Source organism: Salvia miltiorrhiza, chromosome 8 (assembly GCF_028751815.1).
Source record: "Salvia miltiorrhiza cultivar Shanhuang (shh) chromosome 8, IMPLAD_Smil_shh, whole genome shotgun sequence".
Classification (NCBI taxonomy): Eukaryota; Viridiplantae; Streptophyta; class Magnoliopsida; order Lamiales; family Lamiaceae; genus Salvia; species Salvia miltiorrhiza.
The window spans coordinates 56,161,071-56,179,726 of NC_080394.1; the positions used below are offsets into that span (position 1 = coordinate 56,161,071).

Sequence of the window (18,656 nt, forward strand, 5' to 3'; positions counted from 1 at the left end):
GGATAAGATGAATGAATTAATTACTTGATTCCACTATAAAAAAAAAAACACAAGGTGTAAAAGATAAACTAAAAAATGAAATCACTATCATGCTAGCACGCGTCAATCTCCTATTGGTTCAAGCGTGGGCCCCACATCTCACCCACTACTCCAACCAACAAACCAATCAGCTTTCGTCTTCTCCAATAACAAGAAAAAAAAACCTTATCCATTCTGCAATAGTATACTTACAAGAGAGCAACTATACAGCAATAATTAACATCTCCTTCAAAAAAAAGTAAAAGTAAATTTATTGAATAAATCACAAGGGCGCATTCTAGAAACTTCATAAGCTCATAGAGTAGCACAAACCAAGCCCATTTCTTCTTCTTTTCTTCTTCCTCTAGCTAGTCACTCTTGAAATTCAAGTTAAAAAAAAAGAATCTTGAAAATGGGTGGCAGCCGCTGGATCAGACCTGAGGTGTGTCAAGATTCATTCTTTTTTAGGTGTTTTGAATTGATTTAATGGAATTTTTAAAATCTGGTGTATAATTTAAGGGAGTTTTTTTGCATGTGTGTGTTTAGGTGTATCCACTGTTTGCAGCTATGGGGATTGCTGTGGGCATCTGCAGCTTCTCTCTGGTCCGCAACATCTGCATCAACCCTGAAGTCAGGTACTCTCTCTCTCTACAAAAATATGTATTCTATAGATATATATTTCATTTTATGTATATGTGAGGAAGATAAACAAATCTGTGATGAAGTTGTTTGAAGAGGAAATGGTTAATTGCAAATTGAGTCTAATTTTTTAAGCGTTTTTGCAAAATTAAACCCAACTTTTAAAGCTTTGTGAATGTCAAAACTTTTCGATCTGTAGCAAATTCTTCCTTCTTATTTGCAAAGCCTTTTAAAAGTTGGGTTTAATTTGCAAGAAGTACTGAGAGATTGGGATTTTATTTGTAATTAATTTAAGAGGAAATTGAACTTCTTTGTTTATTTGGAAAATTAAACTCATGCTTTCTTGGACTGTGGGAGAAGAAGTATTATTTATTTATTATTTTCTTAATGATTGGACATAAATATGAGACTTAGGTTTGGAACTTTAATTAAGTGGGAGATTTAGAAAGAAGTTGTGGTTGCTTTCTTCATTTAGTTTGGACTCAAGAACACAAAATTCAGCCTTTTTTCATTGTGAATTGATGAAGATTTAGTGTCTTGTTTTCTGTCTTTTGATTGTTTGTTGCAGTGAATAGTTATGAAATTCAAACATGTTTCAAACACAATGCTAACTCTGTCATTTTAGGTGTGTTTGTTTGAATTATTTTCTATGGATTTTAGCAAGATTGAGGCTCATGGTTCTTGCAATTTCTTGATTGTCATCTACATGCTCCATTTTCAATATCTGAGATTTTATAAAATTATTATAAGAAAATGTGGGATAAAAAAGGATAAGAAAATTTTATCATATTTTAATGGTTCCCATCTTTTTTTTACATCATGTTCTCTCAGATGAAAATATTTTATCATTAACGCCCATTGTAATATTATCATGAATAGAAATAAAAATGAACTGCGGGAGAAAAAAAAATTCGATCTTGCCCATGAAAAATTATCCACCCAACGAAATAGGTGAAAATAGTGAAGAAATGATGAAAATATATGTTTCTCACCTTTTTCACATCAAAGAGAGCACACTCTTATGTTTATAGTTTAACTACATTGAGGGAATTCACTCACAAATCCAGCCAAGTTGAGGGAAAAATCATGTTCATAATTTTTTTCTTGTTCAAATAGATCAATCAAACAAATGGTGCTAATATCTCGTCAGACATTTGCTTTTCATGATTAAGAAGATACATGATGAGTATTTTTATCCTCATTACTGCAATGTCTCCAATCCTACCATTTCAATGAGATGAATCAAGTAAAATTAGCTCAAATGATATAAATTATCAAGAGCCTTGACATATTTCAAAGTTTCAATCTATCTTAGTAAACAATAGATTAGTCTATACTATTTTCATCTGTCTAGGCTAATCGGGTGACTGTAAATAGGGTGAACAAGCAAGGCAGGGCTGCCGGAGTGTTGGAGAATTTCGAGGAGGGGAAGAAGTATTCAGAGCATGCTCTCAGGAAGTTCGTTCGCAACAAACGGCCTGAGATCATGCCGTCCATCAACAGCTTCTTTGCCGATCCACAGAAGAACTAAACGGCTTCTTGAATCGTTCTCGGATGAGAGGCATCAGCATGGAAGTTTCTATGGTTCCATAGAATGTTCGCTCATTTCTCTGTCAAAGATTGTATAATGTTGTAAGATGTAATGGTGTTTGAGTGATAATAAATTCATGGATCTTGCTGCCTTGTAACTCATGTTGTGATATTCAGATGTTGATGTTGGCATATGTTGTTGTTGTGGAATGTTTTGCGTCTCATTTGGGATGTTTTTAGCAGTTGTTACTTCTAATGTTCAACTGTGATTTGAACAGAGAAAAAGGTACGTAGATCTTGTGTTTTAGTCTCGTGTTTTAAAGGATGTTTGATTGAGCTTATAAGAGAATCTCCAATCGCCGTTGCTAAGTGAGTGTCGATCCGGGGCGCTGGGAGGCTGCCAACGTTGGAGACACGACCAGTTGTGTGGCTGTGTTGAGTGGGCGACCCGAGGCGAAGAGAGAAAATGGATGACCGGACGCGCCCCATTTAAAAAAAAAAAATCAAAATTCTGCATTTTTTCAAATTTTGGCCATTTGAATTGTTTTTTTTTATAACAAAAAAGTAATAAAAAATCAACCGATGGAAGCCAACGGTAGTATGGCCGTTTGAATTTTTTTTTTCCCACTTTATCTATATATATCCCAACTTAATTCCATTCATTTCATTGCCTAAAAATCATTTCTATATATATCTCAACTTATAGCCGTTTTGGTCCGATTGAGGCCCTAGGAAATTATTGTAATTTTTATTTTTTTATTGTATTTAAATTATGTCTTTAAATTATTGTAATGTAGAATTTTAATTTTAATAAAATTTGAATTTTAAAGATAAAAGTGTAGAAATGTGAATTTTGTAGAAATGAAGATCTAAGCACTCATCTAAGACACAATGCATTGGAGAGGAGTGTGTCTTAGGTGGGGACCACCTTCTAAGACACCCCCTAAACACCAATGCATTGGAGATGCTCTAAGCTTCCTAAAAAATTGAAAGAGAGCGAAACTATTTGGGAAGTGTTGGTAGAATAATATTTTAAATAATTTATAACCTATAGATAAACAGATAAGATCGAGTGTTTCATAATTTTGTATGGTGCTACTATATTCCATTATTATATCTATTATTTTAATAATATTTTTATAAAAAAAATTATTATAATATTATGAATAGTACTTAACCGTCTTAATTGTTATTTTTATATAAAAAAAATGAAATTAAAAGCATGCGTAGATACTCTAATTTTGAACTTATCAGTCCTAATAATGAATTATTAACTAATAAAAGTGAAATTAAGTGGTTTAAAAACATTACGTACTCTAATTAGATGGGATAACCCTAGTTAATAGTTATAAATTAAATTAAAGCATACATTAAAATTGAAGAAAAAAAGATGCAAGAAAAATCAAGAAAATTAAAAATGTGATACAAAGTATGGTACACTGTATCTCAAATGGTAAATATAAGTTTCAACAATAAACTCCTCAAAAATATAAGTTTCTCAACTCCATTATTTTTTTTATAATTTTATAAGCAATAAATATTTTATAAAAATTTACTATAGTACTCCGTCCATCCTCATAAAATGTGCTATCCACTTTTAAATGGCACATGTTTTTATAAACTGATTGAATATGTTGAGTGGAGTAAGGATCAAACTTTATTGTGGATGAAAATTTTATCAAAAATAGATTGAATACAATTTATAAGGATAGACGAAAATAAGAAATTTGATACATTTTATGAGGAGGGAGAGAGTATTTTATTTTCGTCATGTACTCTTTCAATTTTCTCTATCTAACAAGGATTTTCTTTCTCTAACTTATAATTTTATAAGCTCTTGCAATATTATATTTTATAACATCTTATAACATGATAGAGCTTATATGATCTTAAAACAAGCTTAGATAAACACCCTCTAAATCATAAATAGGCGTTTTATTTGAAACAATTCACAAGAAAAGATGAATCAAGCATGTAGAAGCTGGAAAAATGCAACAATATGTGACATAATTAGTATACATGAAGATGAGATATTGGTGTCACAGTATAATTTCCTCTTGAACACTGACATTCATAGTCTTGTTTGGAAGAACAATGCTGTTGATCACCACAACTTCATCTTCCACAGTTACTGACTCACCTGCATCAACAACATGTTCATGAGCTAAGGGTGACAGAAGGGAGTCTGACAGAAGCTCGTCGCAACGGAGAAACGTGTACCTAGAATGGTGACGCCAAGCTTCGCGTTGTGGTCTCCCGAGCCCTGAAAGAATGGAACATAATCGTTATCAACACGTTAAGCAAGAGACGCGTGCAGCAGCAGCAGCAGCATACCTGGACTCTCGACCACCTTCCGATGGTAGATTTCCACCCGACAATCGAATGAATCACCACGGCGTTTTCCTTGCAAACGACAGGAAGAAACGAGCATGAACACTCGAGGATCATAGACACAAAAGTTACCCAGAAATATGAGTGATTAGTACTACCTTGATTTCGACATCATCAAGAATGATGCAGTTGACGAGCCTCACGCCAGCTCCGATCCTAGCATTAGCTGAGATCGAAGCATTGGGGCCGATCTGTTCCACGCCGGATCAGAAAACGAGTAAATATCGAAATAAGCATAAATGTTGTAAAAACTGCAGCCTACCTTAGCAGTTGGATGGACTTTTGCTGATGGATGGATGTATACATTGCCTGAAATCGCAGCCTTCTTCGTGCCGTCTCCACTGGCCAAGAGATGTGGTGAGGTGCGCCTGAACTGCGCGAGGTACAACCCCGAGCATTTCAGGGACATCCTGCACGACACAGTGCCACGTGAGATAGGATCCAAAGGCACAAGAACATTGAGTTCAAAGCGATTCTATTCCTACGTCGTTAGCTCACCCGGGAGTCTTGATCTGTTCCCAGTAATCTGTGGTTTCGTACACATAAAACTGCCTTTTCCCAGCGAGTGGTGATAGAATGTCCTGATCGAGTCTTACGAAATCTGACGGGAGGCTCCTGTTCATGAACCGGACATCAGAGACGAAGATCAACAGCTTCTCTAGCCAAACAATGCAAACTTAGAAGCAAATTTTGTGCAATTTTTCCTGAAAAGATTCCTACCTGTTTGCTGGTTGAAGCGCTTCAAAACTGGATACGCGCCTTAGGGTTGCTGAAAACTCGAAGAAACGACTAAATTAGATAACACGAAGAGCATACACCTCGTCAAAATTCAAAATTCAGAGCAAGCCAAACTAATGAGTCTACAATCATAGCCATTACCACGAAGAACGAAGGGTGTGACTTACCTCGGTCTTTTCTTTGGGAGGAGACGCCTTGAATGGCCGTGAAGATGTCGGGCGTGAATATATACACGCCACAGTTGATACGGTCACTCACCTATTTTAACAGAGCTGGAAAAATTTATGATTGAAACAGAGACATTAGCAAGATTTGAGAAGAGTTTTACGTACAAAAGTCTCCGGCTTCTCCGTGTAGTGAAGCAACTCGTTTGTAACGGGATCAGCTACGAGCTCCCCAAACTGGCTTGCTGATTCCGGAGAAACCTGCAGAAGACGAAAAGGAAAGTATCGGCCTATATTCTATAGCGAATTTGTAACCGAGAAGGGTGTGAAGATTTGCTAAAATATCGACCTTGATCACCAAAATTGTTCCCATCCCACCGTAGCTTGTATGGGCCTCTGCACAATCAACCAAAAATTCAATATACATACAAAGCAAAATTAAAAAAAAAAAAAAACATCGAATGTATGCTATATATATAGGTGATTTTGAATTACCTAGCATCTGTGCGAGAGGAAAACTGCAGCAAACATCACAATTCAGCAAGAAAATGTGAGACTGCAAGGTTGAATACACCTCAATTATCAATATTGTTTAGAAACATTCAAAAGTGTATATATATATATATATATATATATATATATAAATATAAACACGAGAATCGGGTAAGAACAAGAACCGGGCTCTCTTCCATGATTTGATCCCGGAAGTTATAAAGCCCACCTGCTGAGCCGTGTGGTTTGTCCTCTTTCAAGTACCTACGAGAAGTTCAACACGGATCAACAAAAAAGGTCGTGGTCTAATTAACCTTTGGAAACGAGTGAAATTAAAGAGACGGTCTCGTGTAGCACTCGGAGCTACCTGACAGGAACTCTGAGCTCATTGGATATGGAAGAGACAAACAGTGCAAATTCACGCTCCTCGTAGAAACCAATGAGGTAGATCTGTGCTAGATTTGGTATCTAACACGAGCAACAACATACACGAAGAGGAGTTAGACAGTTCTCTGGCTTTCTTTGCCATTTTCACATAGTCTCAACCTCATCAATTATAGCAGAGATCGAAATGAACAATACGCCAACGCAAGTTTAAGCATACCCTTTTGCAAGCAGATATAGGATGATTAACCATTGGCTGCCCAGCCAATGGAAAGAGGGGTTTTGGAACATTAAGTGACAATGGCCTAAATCTGGTCCCTGCATTTCCAAAATCATCACTAAATAATCAAGAAAGGGTATAAAAATTCATATTATTGCCCAAAAATCTCTACTTTCTCTCCTAGCAAAGCCACAAAATTAACAACACGGACACCAAAAGCATAATTCAAATCACAATCATACAAAAATCAAGAATTGTTGATCATTAGGGTTTAAAGCTCTCATTATTGCCCAAAAATCTCAACTTTCTCTCCTAACAAAATCACAAAATTAACAACATGGACACCAAAAGCATAATTCAAATCACAATTATACAAAAATCAAGAATTGCTAATCATTAGGGTTTAAAGCTCTCATTGTTGCCCAAAAATCTCATCTTCCTCCCCTAACAAAACTCACAAAATCAATAACATGGACCACCAAAAACATAATCTTTAAATCAAAACTATACAAAAATCAAGCATTGCTAGCTAACCATTGCAGTAAAACCATCACCAAACAATCAAGAAAGGGGATTAAAGCTCTCATTATTGCCCAAAAATCTCAACTTCTTCTCCTAACACAACTCCAAAATCAATAACATGGACACCAAAACATAATCAAATCCCAATTATACAAAAAACAATGAAGCATTGCTGATATTTAGAGTTGCATCAAGAAAGCAAGAAAGAAAATCAAAAGATGTTACCTTTAGTGGGGCCACCCACCATGATCACAGCCACAACTCTCTCTTCTGAACTCCCCATTTTCCCAACACCAGAAAAAGAAAAAATAAAAAAGCCCCCCCAAAAACTAGATCTCTAAAACTCACTTCAACAACCTTTGTAAGAGCTATATATTTCACAGATTAAAAAAAAAATTCCAGATTAGTTCAGCAACAAAACTTAGAAATTAATAGATAAAATAATCAAATTAACTATAAAAATCACGTGATGATTTCCAGCATCACTGTAACAGGACAAGAAATCTTGAACCAATCATGTGAGCTGAAAATAAGTGAAAATTTGAACAATGAAAGAGTGCTTTCAAGATTGAGTGAACAAATAAAAAAACTAAATCAGTTGAAGATTTAATCTGTCAGTCCGGTAATTTTCAACTGGGGTTGGGGGTGGGGTGGGGTGGGGTAGGGTGGCAAGTTTCCACCTCAAATTTCATGAGAGATTGGCGCTTTGCTTGCATGTGGGGCATAATGCATTGCCAGCTTAAAACAAGAGTGAATGCTTCAGAGATAAGGCATACATATACCTTAAAATCCAGTTGGATAAATTTCAAAATATTTAATTTATTTTATTTTAGTGTGTTTTGATAAAAAATTTATTTAATTATATTAAGGCAATAAGAACTGATGGAATTTTTGGAGTGCTGAATATTGAATTATTGGAGGTCTAAGCTACGTCACTAACGGTCTAACAATTATTGAAATTTGACTATACTAAGAATTGGATGAGATTCTTGAATATTAAAAAGTGGTGGATCGCATTAAAAATGGAATTTGATTTGATTTGTGTATGCACTTTTTCTTTTTTATGAAAATAGACCTTTCTGTCTTTCGTTTCTTTTTCTCTTAAACAAACTTTAATTTCATAATGTCAAGAAACCTCCCTACTTAATGCTTAATCATTCTCAAATGTTTAGTTTCTTTCTTTTTTTAGTTAATTGGCTATAAATCATTTCTAATTTTTTTTAAGAATATAATATATACTCATATTATTTCGAATTCCTAGAAACGAATTCACTAATCAACTGTCTTAATGGAGAGTAATTAATAGGACAAGTGAATTACTAAAAGATTTTGACATTTTCAGCCCAAAAAATTCTTTGCATTTATTACAAACCAAAAGATTTCAACTTTTTTCTTTCTTCAGACTTTAATTTCCAGCTCATTTAATTCTGACGAAGTGGCCACAATTGTTTCATAATTAAACAAACTTTTGTGCTGGTGTCCATATTTACGTTTACAATAAATATATGCGGCCACGTTGTGGCTAGCTACCCACAATTTAGTTTAATAAGAAAATTTTGAATTTGTTTAATTTATTTTTTAAAATAAAAATAGGATTTAGTTATTTTATTGTATTCTCTACATTCTAGTTATTTTTTTGTAATTTTTTTTGCAACTTTTATTTTTAATTTATTTTTTTAATAAAAATAAAAGGTTACAAAAAAATTATAAAAAAATAATTACAATATAGAGAATACAATAAAATAACTAAATCTTATTTTTATTTTAAAAAATAAGTTAAATAAATTATTTTTTTTTTTCTATTTAAGTGAATTGTGGGTGGCCACAATTTGGCTATTTAGCATTACTCGTACATTTAAATACTAACTAAAATTTATCAATTTGTAATTAAAATTTGATTATGCATTGTGCGTCCAAATACATGTAATTTACAGAAGTGTGACTCTTCTTAAAATTAGTCCCACATTTTTTTCTCTTCGAATTTTATTTTAATTTGGCTAATATCGAGCCAATTTGTTTGAAGAAAATCTATGATTCCGTTTCAATTACTGCGACTATAATTTACGTATGTTTGTACTTCACAAAAATAAATCACAAGTTGGATGGATAGATCTATATTCTATTTCGCAATCGAAGGTTTTGATCAATTTGGTAAATTCAAGTTGATCTGATTTACCATTTATCAATTTTGAATTAAATATTCAAAATGTCACTTGAAAAAACTAGCTTAATAAGTAAACACATTACAATAATTAGATGTCGCCAAGAAACCTACTATAAAAAAATAATAATAATAAAAAATAATAAGATTCCACAACTATGTTGACCCTGACATGGGACCTAACATTGGAAATTTTTTATTGGCTTATATCAAATTAAACAGTAGGTTATTGCATTATTGTCGCATGAATTTTATTTCACTTGACGAAACATTTAAATAACACTCATAAATACAGTTATACAGCTCCAATACTTATGAATATAATCACCTATAATTTTTTTTTTTTGAGGAAACCTATAAAATTATGTGTATAATCAAAAGTAATATTTTTGCAAATACAGTAGCGAAGCATTTCTTTTGGGAAAATGATACTTTTATTTTTGAAATATTATTTTATAAAAAATTCAAAAAAAGAGTAAAATTCTCGATCCAAACCATATCGAGCAAGACTATGCGCAGCTCTATTTGCCGTTTGTTCCGGTTCGAATATAACGCAGTATATCTACTATTATAAGACGGAAAATAAAATGATTTATAAGACGGAAAATAAAATGATTTTTATTAAAATGATGAGTGGTACGGCTTCACCATTAGTTTATAGAGGAACTGAGGTAGAAACCACTACATAGCAATAAGAGTAGAGGAATCTTGCCATTTTTGGAGGCTTCGAAGAAGAGACCGAAGCTCTCTGCAGAGCGTTTTTCATAGCTTGGAAGGTGACTTGTACCAACCCCACGGCTCGTCGGAGATGTACTGCGTCACCTGCTTCACGTTCAAGTAGTTGTCGAGTCCCCTGTTATAGAGCGAGAGATTCGATCATGTATGAATGAAACAAGACGCTAGATAATAAGGAAGCGTTTACTTTTGAGGATTAACCTAAATATATTAAAAAAAGTAGCACCCTCGTCCACAAATTCGCTTCCTAGATGAAGTGGACACGAACTTTAAAGGGAGCCCACAAATTAGAAAAAAATAGTGATAGTTAACGAGTTTATGTAAGTCCATTAATGGTAATATGTGAAAATTTGAAGGATGATAATACTTCTGAAATAAAAGGGATGGGAAGTGAATTCGTGGACGGAGGGAGTATAGCTAATCCATTGTTTACTAGGATGGATTAAAACTTTGAGATACGTCAAAACCCTAGATAATTTTTATCATCTTAGCTAATTTTGTTTGATTCTTATCTGGTTGTAAGGGTGAGATTTGAGAAATCTTAGTAATGAGTTATCAATTATGAAAAGTAAACGCCCTCTAAGGGTATCGTGATTACCATTCCCCAAGTTCCCGGCCAAAACCGCTCCGTTTCCGGCCTCCCCAGGGCGCTTGGGAGAAGCATGGCTGCGAGCAGTTCACCCACACAATGCCAGATTGAATTGCCTGCAAGAAAACAGAAATAATTGAATTCAACAAAACGTTTGGCGACCATCGTCGTTTTCTAGAGGTCCGGGTGAAGACAACTCGCCTTAGTCAGCCGCTCGCACCTCTCCAGATCGTCCGACAACACAGCAGAGCCCAAACCATATCTGAAAAGACAATTCACACACGACAGATTTCAGATATACAACGACGACAGCTGCAAAAGTTAGTGGCCATCAACACGGTGTATTGAGAGGACTCACTGGGTGTCGTTTGCAAGTTCAATGGCTTCCTCTTCGGTTGCAAATGTTTTAACACAAAGAACTGGTCCGAATACTTCCTCTCTCCAGATATGCATCGACGTCTTCACATCCGTTATTATAGTTGGTAGAACAAAGTAGCCTTTCTTCAGATGCTGCAAGTTAACAACGAGGGATTAGCTAACTCCATAGCACGATGATTCACGAACACCGATACATAAAGGGAGTCTCGTACCTGAGGTCGTGAGCCTCCATACAAGATCGTGGCACCTTCCTCCTTAGCTATCGAGATGCACTTCAGCACTTTCTCATACTGTAAAATTACAACATTTGAATACAAGTTTCTTTAAAATGAAAATGGGGGAGGGGAGACAGACGGAGTTCAACCCTAGACCTCACTATTCACACAATCACACGAGAGGTCCGCCACCTGGGACTGATCATATAGAATTGAATTTACCCGAAGTAATCCAAATCATTGGTCCCGTTACATTTCCTAATACACGAGAAAATACGGATGGGTCCTCACCTGTCCAGCGCTAACTACGGGGCCAAGCCTGCAACCTTCCTCTAAGGGGTTGGATACTTTAATGTTCTCACACCATTTCACAAGCTTTTCGAGGAATGCTGCTGCAATGCTCTCCTGAAATATTTCCACAAAGTCGGACAAGAAGTTTGTAATAAGAACTAATTTAATGGGAATTAACCCGGTAAGCTTCAAACCTATAATGGCATACTCCAAAAAGAAACTCGACTTTTTATCTACTTAGGGTGGGTTTGGGGTAAAGAATAGCATTCTCCACGCTTACATGCACTATGAGTCGAGAAGTAGCACTGCATATCTGACCATTTGTCCAAAAGCAACCAAAGGCAGTCCACTCGGCAGCTGATTGAATAGCAAACACGGAAGAACGACAGTGAGCATCATTTCTCGAAAAATCAGTTCAAATTACCAAAATTGTAAAATCAACTGGAAAGCAGCCAAACCAGGGGGCTTAGCCCACTGGCCACCGGGTCCTCACTTAAGTGAAGTGACCCGGGTTCGATCCCTCTTGGGAGCGAATTGGAGATTGGAGATATAAGGTGGATCTTGGTGAAGGGAGCGAATTGGAGATTGGAGATATAAGGTGGATCTTGGTGAAGGGAGAGATAAGGTGGTTCTTGGAGTGGATGGGGAACTAATTACTAACATCTAACATGACTTTGCCCGATCAAAAAAAAAAAAAAAAAAAAAAATTGGAAAGCAGCCAGCCAGTTCATCAGGTTTGTTAAAATAACCAAAACAGCGAAGGATATTTTTGCACATCATTAGAAGAGCTCAAACCTTTATCGAGATCAACGTCCTCAAAAACCACGATTGGACTTTTTCCACCAAGCTCGAGTGTAACCGGCTGAAATCAGGAACAGTTTTTTATTTTCATAGATGTTTGAGAAGAAAACACATGCAACCGAAAGATAAATTAGTGCAATGAACATACTTTCACAAGCTGTGCTGCAGCAGTCATAATTTTACTTCCTGTTGCAGTACTCCCTGTGAATGCTATCTGTTATATCAAATAAAAAATCATGGTCACCACATCGTTAATATCAAAACCCACTCGAACTTATAAGATTGACCTTGTCGACATGAGGATGAGAAGCCAAAGGAGCACCGGCTTCTGGCCCCAAACCAGTCAAGATGTTGAGAACACCAGGAGGAAGCCCAACCTCTCTGCATACGTCGGCCAACTCCAAACATGTACTGCAGTTAGAATAGTAGAGATCTATTTAGGGACTGCTGCTAACAAGTTTCATGTAGAAGAAACTGACACTCTGCCTCTACTGTGGATCGAGAAAGACAACCCGTTTAACCAATAAACTTATCGTTTTGACATAGAATATATAATAATCATACTAAATATGGTAAGTACATTCACCAGGAATACTGGAACTCATCATATCTAGCTCAGTTTAGTTAATAAATATAATAGATTCATTATTGCACATAAAGCGAACAGGTATGCTAAATATCAATGAAGATGACTTACACAGACGCTAATTCAGAAGGTTTAAGTATTGCAGCGCATCCAGCTGCCAGGGCAGGGGCCACTTTCCACGTTGCCATTAGCATAGGGTAATTCCTAGAAACGACAGAGCAGTAGTTCCAGAATGATAAGTACTGTTTCTCCACGTCGATATTATGAAATAGCCAATAATATTAGTCAAATATAAACCATCAATACAGCTGACGAGTATTTAGGGAAATCAGAAACTGGCCTAATTGCATCTGCAGCAGTAAAAAGTAGAAAGTTCACATTGAAAAATAAATAAATCATGCAACACAAAGTACATATCATTTATGCAGTAAACGAGATAAGCGCACAACACTCAAAGTCTAAGACAAGGATTTTGTACTACTTTAGAGATGAGATTCTTAAACGACTTAAATTGCTTGAATCAAATTCCACCCTCAAAATTATTGATTACAATTCGTGCTCACATAACTTATTGTGGTCATGTTGCTAATAATATCATCAAAGTTGCATGTATAAACCATCCCTCGGACCAACTCAAAACTAAGCCAAATAATTATCTTAATTAGTCGAGTATAACCAAGAGAAGCCAAAAGATAGGTCTCTCTCAAAGGGAAAACAGCTTGAAAACAATTCCATAGGTCTCTCTCAAAGGGAAAACAATCAAGGAGCTAATATTCCTTCTCTCTGTAGAAATTTGGAGCAAATACGGTAAAATTCAACCTACCATGGTGTGATCAAACCAACCACCCCAATAGGTTCTCTGATAACATGACATTTAAACGTTTCCATGGGTAAGGAAACGGGAGTTTTTTGCTTCTTGTCCAAGGCCTCAGCCATGTCAGCATAGTATTCAAAACATCCAGCAACATCATCCTGGGTGAGACATTGTAATAATCAGTATATGTAGTGATACAGAAAAACCGAAATAATCCAGCACAGGCATTAGAGGCGTACAATATCCCAAGCCGCTTCGTCCAGTGGCTTCCCACAGTCGAGTGCTTCGAGTTTTGCAAGCTCTGATTTCCTTTCCGTAACCTACATATAACCGGATAGGGTAAGCATCCATACGTCTAAGACAATGCACATTAGCCGCAACTACCCAGAATATCAGTAAATATGTCAATTTGACTTATAAACTTCCAAGCTATATCACATAAAGGCTCAACTAGTAAAAGTGAAATATCTCAATCAGAGACCTTTGCAGCAATCGCTCGTAAATACTTGGCACGATGAGCGCCAGTTGCAGACGCCCAATCCTTTCCCCCATTCCGACTAAGCGCTCTGCGGGCAGCTTCCACAGCAATATTTACATCCTCTGCCGTAGCTGCCGGAATATCCCCTGAAAACATAAGCACCGAAGCAAAAAGCATCTAAAGAATCAGATTTCAGAAGCCCTAAACATTAATCTGATGTTTGTATTCTTAGAGTCAAAAGGCAAGGAAAGATCAAAGCAATTTGCAGATCTCACCTCAGAAATCAAAGTTGAAAACATCACAAGTTTCAGAAATCAACAAGAAATGAATCGGTTTCCTTAATCTACGCAGAAATCTCTCATCAACTGAAGTTCACAAGATTTAAACCTACGTAAATTTTCTTTTATTTAAAAAAAAAAGTTCGCCAACTTCTACTGTTTCCGAGCAATAAAGCGCATAACCATTTCATTACAACTGATTAGGGGTTTTCAATTTCTTCTTAGCTCAATAACTAAACCCACCAAAGAAAAATACAATCTTGAACACAAATTGGTAGAAACTAAAATCAACTAGAACTAGAAACTACGAATACACAAATAAATGAAGTTTGGGAATAAACCGATAATTTCTTCGGTGGCGGGATTGGTGACGGGGAGGCGTTTCCCGTTCACGGGCTGTCTCCATTTGCCGTCGATGAAGAGTTGGCGGTGAGGAATTGGTATTGACATGACTGAGCTGTTGGGATGATCACTTCACCGGTTCGTTGTGCGTGCACTTTGTGTAATCTTTTTACAGGTGTGTGTATATATTTATTTATTTACATTAGCAACAAAAAGTTAATTGAAACATATTTTATTATATATGCCATGTGCAGAAAATAGAACAATATGGTTTTTTTTTAGAGGGGAAAATAGTCCAGTCATAATTAATGCTTTGATTTAGTTTTTGAGGTAAACCACTAATGTTTTTATTATTTTATTTCGTCTACATGGCTACATGCTTTAGAGTTCACGGCACCTGTGTGCACCATCCATTAATTTGCCAAAAATGGAAATTTTTTAACTAATTTATACTACTAGTATTTTAATAAGGCCAAAGATTTTTATGTAGCACTTTCTATAAAATAAACAAATTAAGTATCACACCCCATAAAAATATAAGTTTAGTAGCACATTCTTGTAAATGTACAAATATATCCCTAATGGTCCCCACATATATCACTTCTCTCTCTCAATATCTAATAAAAAAAATTATAAAAAACGTCCACATCCCCACAAAATCTGCGAACAGCACTTCAAATGAAAAAGTGGGTCAAATTTAGAATCTTCTATCAAAATCAGTTTTGTCCTATATTGTCTCTCTCTCTCTTTCTTCGTACACGAACCCTAGCCTCCGTGTATGCACACCATTTTGCTCAAGAAAATTTCCAAGTGAACAATACCGTGTCTCTCTTGTACAAGCTCAAATTTCACCCAATTTGAGGGCAAAATTTCACCCAATTTCACGCCTCTCACTCTTTTCTACAAACTACCGTGTGTGGTTTGAAACTCCAAACAAATCGTAGTCGTGTACTCCATAATAGAGCAAAAACTTTCGTGAATTATTCCTTCTTCTCAATTAACAATGAGTGATACTGAATCCGACTACTCGAGAGAGGAAGAACAGCCTGTAGAACGAGGCCATCGCCCGAGTACATCGAGGAGGGAAAAATACCCGACGCCGAATCCGGTAAGTAACCGTGAATTATATTTGTTAAAATTTGAATTTATGTGTTTTGTATTGTTAAATTGTGCACAATAGTTGATTATTAGGTGTTTATGTATGGCATAATGTTGGTAATTTGTGAAAATTTGAATCTCGAAAGTATTTTGAACAACCGTGTATGGTTCTTCAGTACACGGTTGTACACGATTAGGTATTTATGTGACACGATTAGGATTAAATGATTTAATATGCCCTAATTATGTATTTTGAACGTATAGATGTATTTTTCGTGCTAGATTTAACCGTGTACAACCGTACACGGTTTGTTCATCCGTACACGGTTGTACACGGTTGGTCTATATAATCGTACACGGTTGATATTTTTTTATATTGATCATCATGTTGAATTAATTGCAGCCTCCGAGGCATGTTTGGTTACGTCCGTGCATGCAAGGTTATGTCGGACAAATCAATCACTACATCAGAGACAAAACATTGAAGGAAGTGGAGACCTGTCTGACGCACTACCGATGTTTTGAAGAATTTAAGAGAGGTCCGTTTGGGCATTTACTTAAGTTGAAGAGGCAGGATAGTGCGAATGCCGCACTGCACCATCTTCTTGCACATGAGTTGTATGACCAAGAATTCGGTCCGTGGGAGAAGTGGTTCCACGTTGGTGGACACGACATTCGATTCGGTGCATTGGAGTATTGTCTGGTGACGGGATTGTGCTTCGGGCCATCCCCGCAGCGTTTTGATCCTAATGTGGATCACCGTGTTGGGAAGCAGAGTCTATAGCACCGAGTTTTTAAAGGCAAAAAGGTGGAAGTGAAGGATCTGCGCAAGCGGTTCGTTAACCGCAATATGGGCGATAGTGCCGAGGATTATTTGAGGGTGGCCAATATTCTCGTGGCGTATGATCTCATCTTCTGTCGAGATTATAAATACGTGCACGAATGGGTGTGGGCACTGATCGAGGAGAATCAGTCATGGATCGACTTCCCGTGGGGCTCTTACTCATTCCAGGTTTTGTGCCATGGGATGAGTGTGTTGAAGAAGCATCCCTCAGAGATTACCGGGAATAGGAGGACGTACCACTTCTATGGGCCCATATGGGCATTACAGATTTGGTCGTATGAGGCCATTCTGAGGTTGGGCCGCGCGTGTGGGGCTCGTGACACGGGCTTCCAGATGCCACGATTGATCAACTGGACGACTTGGAAGTCGGCCTCTGACTTCGCCCACTTTTTTTATGCTGATGAGGTAATTATTGTTGTTTTTTTTACAGTTTCAATCCTTTTATTATGTTATGATTAATGAATAATGAAAAATGATCGATTCATCTTTGTGCAGGAAGAGTGTCACCGGACACTCGAACCGGTCGAGGAGGAGAATGATTCATTGTATTTGCAGACCCTGAGGCTTCCCGACCCTTTTTCTGTACGATACCATCCTGGAGGGAGGTATGACGGCTTGACAGAGCCACTTGTATCGGAACCGCCTCCTCCTGTTAGGCCTCCCCCTGTGCCGAGGAGTAGCTCACGAGCAGAGAAGGCTCGTGAGAAGCAGCTTGTCCATGTCGAGCGACATAGACAAACGTATGTTGATCCGGCTGGCAGCCCGTCGAAGCGGCGCAGGTCAGAGGAGTTTGATGATAGGGAGCCTCAGGCAGATCGAGATGAGGATTATTGGAGGCGACGTGATGATGACCTGATTGCCCGTTTCACTCAAGAGCAGATCCGAACCGTGATCCCTGAGATGCGGCGCGAGATGCGGCGCAAGCTTGTAGATGACGACTCTGAGCATGGACTGGTCGCCAAAATTACGAAGAAGGTCATAGCCGCTGTGAAGGACATCTTTAGGAGACGTTCTTCTTCGAGGAGGCATAGATCATCATCCAGCCATGCTAGTCGTCATAGACACGGGAGTGAGGAGTTCGACCAGTCGAGACCCAGTCACAGACGGTCTACATCTCACATTCCTAGTCCTGGGCGATCATTTCGTGAGGATCCGCCTCATGTGAGCCATAGGCACTCAGTTGGAGAGCCGGATCGGCAGCATCGAAGTCATAGTCAATCACAGCATGGAGAGGATCCGCCTCGTGGCAGTCAGAGACGATCAGAGCATGGAGAGGATCCACCCCATGCGAGTCAGCGGCGATCTGCCTCACGTCACAGTGAGAGGGAGGCATCTATGAGGCGATCAGCCTCACATCATGGTGAGAGGCAGACATCTTTGAGGCGATCCGCCTCACATCACAGTGATCACCCAGAGACATCGGCTGGGTATCATAGTCCAGAGACCCCTGCGCCTAAGCCGGGGGATGTAGATCATGATGTGAATTTTACCTGGACTTCGTCAGAGGAGGAGGCGGATGCTAGAGAGAGGCCTCACCGCTTGCTTAGGCCGTCTGCTGCAGTGCAGAGTCCGTATGTCATTGACCCGGCCTTGCCGTATGGTAAGGGGGTGATGAAGGCGAAGAAGCGGGGCTTTAGGGAGTTTATGACAGCGCCGCCGGGTGCTTTTATTACAGTGCTCGAGACGGGCTTTATGATGTCCCAGGAGCTATTCCACCGGATTATGGATCCTCGCGAGGAGTTCGACGGGGAGGTATAATAATTTGATATTATTGTGTTTGTTAAGATTTGCATTGTCGATAATTAATCATGATTATTTTTAAGCAGACCTTAGACCTCTGGAATCTGAAGGCTCTCCGACGGTTTAGAATCAATCAGGAGTGGATAGCTCGGGGGCAGACGAAGCTCACTGCAGGTGTGACACGGGCTAGGACGCCGATAGCTTTTCT

At 37.7% G+C, this 18,656-nt stretch overlaps 3 protein-coding genes across 4 annotated transcripts; 1 reads left to right on the forward strand and 2 right to left on the reverse strand.

Moving 5' to 3' along the window:
• Positions 1-180: 180 nt before the first annotated feature.
• Positions 181-2,411, forward strand: LOC130999390 (uncharacterized). The gene is made up of 3 exons (XM_057924925.1): positions 181-460; positions 565-653; positions 2,035-2,411. Exons 1-3 carry the CDS (start codon positions 431-433, stop codon positions 2,186-2,188), a joined length of 273 nt encoding a protein of 90 aa, XP_057780908.1. The 5' UTR covers positions 181-430; the 3' UTR covers positions 2,189-2,411.
• Positions 2,412-4,103: 1,692 nt separating this feature from the next.
• LOC130999352 (uncharacterized) lies at positions 4,104-7,849 on the reverse strand. Of its 2 annotated transcripts, XM_057924878.1 has the most exons (16): positions 7,779-7,798; positions 7,324-7,466; positions 6,577-6,674; positions 6,340-6,440; positions 6,158-6,236; positions 5,976-6,036; positions 5,830-5,876; positions 5,649-5,741; positions 5,484-5,574; positions 5,299-5,347; positions 5,077-5,193; positions 4,841-4,988; positions 4,677-4,769; positions 4,522-4,590; positions 4,408-4,450; positions 4,104-4,327 (listed from the first exon to the last, which is right to left on the reverse strand). In XM_057924878.1, exons 2-16 carry the CDS (start codon positions 7,379-7,381, stop codon positions 4,227-4,229), a joined length of 1,248 nt encoding a protein of 415 aa, XP_057780861.1. In that variant the 5' UTR covers positions 7,382-7,466; positions 7,779-7,798; the 3' UTR covers positions 4,104-4,226. The 2 variants fall into 2 exon arrangements, with proteins under 2 accessions (XP_057780861.1, XP_057780860.1); XM_057924877.1 differs by having other exon boundaries at positions 7,324-7,849.
• Positions 7,850-9,861: 2,012 nt separating this feature from the next.
• Positions 9,862-15,028, reverse strand: LOC130999345 (aminoaldehyde dehydrogenase 2, peroxisomal). The gene is made up of 15 exons (XM_057924869.1): positions 14,766-15,028; positions 14,150-14,292; positions 13,908-13,988; positions 13,678-13,826; positions 12,966-13,058; positions 12,556-12,679; positions 12,417-12,482; positions 12,263-12,329; positions 11,748-11,824; positions 11,468-11,581; positions 11,174-11,251; positions 10,942-11,093; positions 10,785-10,845; positions 10,593-10,699; positions 9,862-10,112 (listed from the first exon to the last, which is right to left on the reverse strand). Exons 1-15 carry the CDS (start codon positions 14,872-14,874, stop codon positions 10,022-10,024), a joined length of 1,512 nt encoding a protein of 503 aa, XP_057780852.1. The 5' UTR covers positions 14,875-15,028; the 3' UTR covers positions 9,862-10,021.
• Positions 15,029-18,656: the final 3,628 nt, after the last annotated feature.

Coding starts and splice junctions, on each gene's coding strand:
- LOC130999352 (XM_057924877.1), bottom strand. CDS start 7,381: ATGGGGAGTTCAGAAGAGAGAGTTGTGGCTGTGATCATGGTGGGTGGC. Junction 4,989..5,076: donor GAACAGATCAAGACTCCCGG/GTGAGCTAACGA, acceptor TGTGTCGTGCAG/GATGTCCCTGAAATGCTCGG. Junction 4,328..4,407: donor GCTTGGCGTCACCATTCTAG/GTACACGTTTCT, acceptor TTGTTGATGCAG/GTGAGTCAGTAACTGTGGAA.
- LOC130999345 (XM_057924869.1), bottom strand. CDS start 14,874: ATGTCAATACCAATTCCTCACCGCCAACTCTTCATCGACGGCAAATGG. Junction 12,680..12,965: donor CCTTCTGAATTAGCGTCTGT/GTAAGTCATCTT, acceptor TTCTAACTGCAG/TACATGTTTGGAGTTGGCCG. Junction 11,252..11,467: donor CCGTAGTTAGCGCTGGACAG/GTGAGGACCCAT, acceptor GTAATTTTACAG/TATGAGAAAGTGCTGAAGTG.
- LOC130999390 (XM_057924925.1), top strand. CDS start 431: ATGGGTGGCAGCCGCTGGATCAGACCTGAG. Junction 461..564: donor GCCGCTGGATCAGACCTGAG/GTGTGTCAAGAT, acceptor GTGTGTGTTTAG/GTGTATCCACTGTTTGCAGC. Junction 654..2,034: donor TGCATCAACCCTGAAGTCAG/GTACTCTCTCTC, acceptor GACTGTAAATAG/GGTGAACAAGCAAGGCAGGG.